Raw genomic sequence first — 4616 nt, 5'->3', positions numbered from 1 at the left:
AGATAAGGTCTTGGTCTTTCACTCAAGCTGTGGTGCAGTGGTGCAATTCCGGCTCACTGCAGCCTCAACCTCCTGGGCTCAAGCAATCCTCCCACTTCTCAGCCTCCCAAGTAGCCAGGATTACAGGTGTGTGCTGCCACACCTGGCTTTTTTTGTTTGTTTGTTTGTTTGTTTGTTTTTTGAGACAGACTCTTGCTCTGTCGCCCAGGCTGAAGTGCAGTGGCGTGATCTTGGCTGACGGGTTCACACCATGCTCCTGCCTCAGCCTCCTGAGTAGCTGGGACTACAGGCGCCCGCCACCATACCTGGCTAATTTTTTTTGTATTTTTAGTAGAGATGGGATTTCACCATGTTAGCCAGGATGGCCTCAATCTCCTGACCTTGTGATCCACCCATCCCAGCCTCCCAAAGTGCTGGGATTACAGGTGTGAGCCACCGCACCTGGCCTAATTTTTGCATTTTTTTTTTTTTGGTAGGGATGGGGTTTTGTGTTTTGTTTGTTTGTTTGAGACGGAGTTTTGCTCTGTCACCCAGGCTGGAGTGCAATGGCGTGATCTTGACTCACTGCAACCTCTGCCTCCTGAGTTCAAGAGATTCTCCTATCTCAGCCTCCCAAGTAGCTGGAATTACAGACACACGCTGCCATGCCCAGCTAATTTTTTGTATTTTAGTAGAGGCGAGGTTTCACCGTGTTGCCCAGGCTGATCTCAAACTCTGAGCTCAGGCAATCCACCTACCTCGGCCTCCCAAAGTGCTAGGATTACAGGCGTGAGCCACCACACCCAGCCTGGGGTGGGGGTCTTGCTATGTTGCCCAGGCTGGTCTGAACTCCTGAGTTTAAGCTATTCTCCCACCTCGGCCTCCCAAAGTGCTGGGATTACAAGTGTGAGCCACCACGCCCAGCCAGCCTCAATTCTTAATCCTTCCTCAATGTCATTCCTAATTCCAAACTCTACCCCAATTCTAATGCCAACAAACTTCTCCATCCACATGACTACAATCTTATAACCATCCGTAGAGTGGATAGCCACCAACAGGTCATCACAGCATCCATCCTAAATCCACCTTCCATGCCTCAACTTAACCCAAACCCAAAGGCAACAGAAATTCTAGATCCACCCCCTCACCCAACCCTAGACCCGATATCCATCCTACCTCTAATTCCAGTCTTTTTTTTTTTTTTTTGAGATAGATTCCTGAGTAGCTGGGATTACAGGCATCTGCCACCACGCCCGGCTAATTTTTGTATTTTTAGTAAAGACGGGGTTTCGCCATGTTGGCCAGGCTGGTTTCGAACTCCTGGCCTCAGGCGATCCAACTGCCTCAGCCTTCCAAAGTGTTGGGGCACCCGGCACTCTAATTCCATTCTTAACCCTACACCCTTCGCAATGCCCATCCCCATTCCAAGCTCTATCCTGATCTTAATGCCTGATCCTAGAGAGTCGTAACTCACCCAACCTAGACCAGGAAGCCATCCTCAAAGCCAACTCCAAGTTCAACATCACCACCACCCCCTTGGCATCTGGACCTAACTCCACTGCAGCCTCCCTCCGGGGCCTGCAAGCCCACCTTGGCCTTGATGCAGGTGTCCAGGGCCGAGTTTCTGATGGCCAGCTCCATCCTGAGCTGCTCCGCCTCCCTCTTCTTCTCTTCCAGCTCCTTGGCCAGGTTGTCTCGTTCCTTCCGCAGCACCGCCTTCTCCTCCAGCGCTAGCTGAGTCTGCCGGGAGCATTCAGCTTGGAGCTTGGCCTCCCGGGCCTGAGCCTCCTTCTCCACTTTCTGTTTTGCCTCCTGGCTGGCCCGCAGGCCCTGCTGGGCTTCCAGCTTCTGGCGTTGGAGGTCCGAGTTCTCGCGGGCCACGCGTTCGATACCCATCCGGAGGCTCCGGGCCAGCTCCTCCACCTTGGAGGTCATGAGGCTGGGCATGTGGTCGCAGGCTCTGCGGATGGAGGCCAATTCCGAGCCCAGGGGATGGTAGAGGTTGTAACCCAGGTTGTCCAGGCTGCGTGGGATAATGGAGTCCTTCCACAGGTTACGAAGATCCATCTCAAACTTGTCCTTGTCCAGGGGCAGGCAGAGGGCTTGAACCTTTTGCAGTTGCTCCTCAGCCAGCTGGCGCACTTGATGCTGCAGCTCCCGGGTTTTCACACATTCAGCCAGCTGTTCCTCCACCATGCGTTTGTTCAGCAGCACGCTTTCCTTATCCTTAGTGCAAACGGTCTTCTCCTTGACTATCTCCACCTCCAGCGTCTTCACCTTCTGATTCAGCATGAGGAGCAAGGCTAAGGAAACAGGACCAGGAGACCCAGGAAGATTGGGGGCTGCCGCGAGCACTGGGCGGGGAGTCCACCATCCCAGCTCCCTGCGGCCTTAGTACTCACCATCGCAGCTCTTGTTCATGTCTTTGAATTGTTCTCTGCATTGTTTCTCGCTCAAGATGATGGCAGCCATGTACCGCTGATTGTTCGTGTAGATGACCTGCCCGGAAGGGAGGGGAAGGGCGCAGGACAGAGCTTAGTGTCTTGCCCCCAGGACTGCCTGGACCAGATCGAGCACCCTGGTGGCCACAGTGAGCTGAATTCACAAGGGCACGGTCCCTTTATTGAGGGGATGTTGGAAGCCAGGTGTGGCAGCTCACACCTGTCGTCCCAATTACTCGGGAGGTTGAGGTGGGAGGATCACTTGAGCCCAGGAGTTTGAGACCAGCCTGGGCAATATAGCGAGATCCCCATCTCAATAAAACAAACAAAAATAAATAAATAAAAATATAGTGGATGTTTGTCTGATTTTCAAAAGCTTTTACAGTTACTACTGTCTAGAAATAAAAAGACACAAAGTATAAATAAATACATGCTACAACATGGATGAACTTTAAAAAATATTACATCCACATTTATGGTCAATTGATTTTTTTTTCTTTATTTTTTTTGAGACGGAGTTTCATTCTTGTTGCTGTCGCCCAGGCTGGAGTGCAGTGGTGCAATCTCGGCTCACTGCAACCTCCGCCTCCCATGTTCAAGCAATTCTCCTTTCTCAGCCTCCCAAGCAGCTGGGATGACAGGTGCCTGCCACCACGACCGGCTAATTGTTTTGTGTTTTTGGTAGAGACAGGGTTTCATCATGTTGGCCAGGCTGGTCTTGAACTCCTGATCTCAGGTGATCTGCCCACCTCGGCCTCCCAAAGTCCTGAGATTACAGGCTTGAGCCACCGTACCCGGCTTGATTTTTTTTTTTTTTTTTAGACAAGGTCTCACTTTGTCACCCAGGCTGGAGTGCAGTGGCCCTATCTCAGCTCACTCTGCAACCTTGACCTCCCAGGCTCAAGCAATCCTCCTTCATCAGTCTCCCGAGAAGCTGGGACTACAAGTACGCGCCACCACTCTTGGCCAATTTTTTGTATTTTTTTTAGAGATGGGGGTTTTACCATGTTGCCCAGGCTGGTCTGGAACTCCTGAGCTCAAAGGATCCATCTGCCAGGGCCTTCCAGCCCTGAATTTTTTTTTTTTTTTTTTTTAAAGAGATGGGGACTCACTCTGTTGCCCAGGCTAGTGTACAGTGGAATGATCACAGCTCACTGCAGACTCCAACTCCTGGGTTCCAGTGATTCTCCTGCCTCAGCCTCTCCAGTAGCTGGGACTATAGGCCTGTGCCACCACGCCTGGCTAATTTTGTATTTTTTAGTAGAGACAGGGTTTCTCCATGTTGGCCAGGCTGGTCTCGAACTCCCGTCCTCAGGTGATCTGCCCGCCTCAGCCTCCCAAAGTGCTAGGATTACAGGTGTGAGCCACCGCGCCTGGCCAAACTAAGTTTTGCATTTTTAGTAGAGACGGGGTTTCACCATGTTGGCCAGGCTGGTTTCAAACTCCTGACCTCAGGTGATCCGCCCCCCTTGGCCTCCCAAAGTGCTGGGATTATAGTCGTGAGCCACCTCTCCTGGCAGAAGTAGGGTCTTTAGAGAGGTGATTAAGTTAAGGTGAGGTCCTTAGGGTGGGCTCTAATCCAACATGGCTGATGTCCTTATAAAGAGAAGAGATTTGGACACAGAGACACGGACAGACGGAAGACCAAGAGCAGACACAGGGAGAAGATGCCACCTGCAAGCCCAGTTAGAAAGACCTGGAACAGGCCGGCTGCAGTGGCTCAGCCTGTAATCCCAGCACTTTGGGAGGCTGAGGCGGGTGGATCAAAAGGTGGAGAGTTCAAGAGTAACCTGACCAAGATGGTGAAACTCTGTCTCTACTGAAAATACAAAAAAATTAGCCGGGTGTGTTGGTGGGCGCCTGTAATCTCAGCTACTCGGGAGGCTGAGGCAGAGAACTGATTGAACTCGGGGAGGTGGAGGTTGCAGTGAGCCGAGATCACGTCTCTGCACTCCAGTCCAGCCTGGATGATGGAATGAGACTCAGTCTGAAAAAAAAAGACCTGGAACAGATCCTTCCCTCACAGCCTCAGAAGGAACCAACGCTGCTAACACTTTGATCTTGGTACCACCTAGTCTGTAATACCTTGTGATGGAAGCCCTAGCAAATTAATACAAATGCTAACACCATCTCATGAGGCAAACAAGAGTCTTTAAAAAAAAAATCTTTTTTTTTTTTTTTTTTTTTTTTTTTTTT

At 51.0% G+C, this 4616-nt stretch overlaps 1 protein-coding gene across 1 annotated transcript in view; it reads right to left on the bottom strand.

The window, feature by feature from the left end:
• PLVAP (plasmalemma vesicle associated protein) overlaps positions 1-4616 on the bottom strand; it is a 28033-nt gene that overhangs the window by 12257 nt on the left and 11160 nt on the right. The window contains exons 2-3 of the mRNA XM_017879517.1: positions 2382-2478; positions 1570-2282 (exon numbers count right to left, since the gene is read on the bottom strand). Coding sequence (XP_017735006.1) covers positions 1570-2282; positions 2382-2478 — 810 coding nt within the window. The remainder of the gene's footprint in view (positions 1-1569; positions 2283-2381; positions 2479-4616) is intronic.

Source organism: Rhinopithecus bieti, unplaced genomic scaffold, assembly GCF_001698545.2.
Source record: "Rhinopithecus bieti isolate Rb0 unplaced genomic scaffold, ASM169854v2 scaffold_9899, whole genome shotgun sequence".
NCBI classification, from domain to species: domain Eukaryota; kingdom Metazoa; phylum Chordata; class Mammalia; order Primates; family Cercopithecidae; genus Rhinopithecus; species Rhinopithecus bieti.
This window is presented reverse-complemented; position numbering and strand designations above follow the sequence as displayed.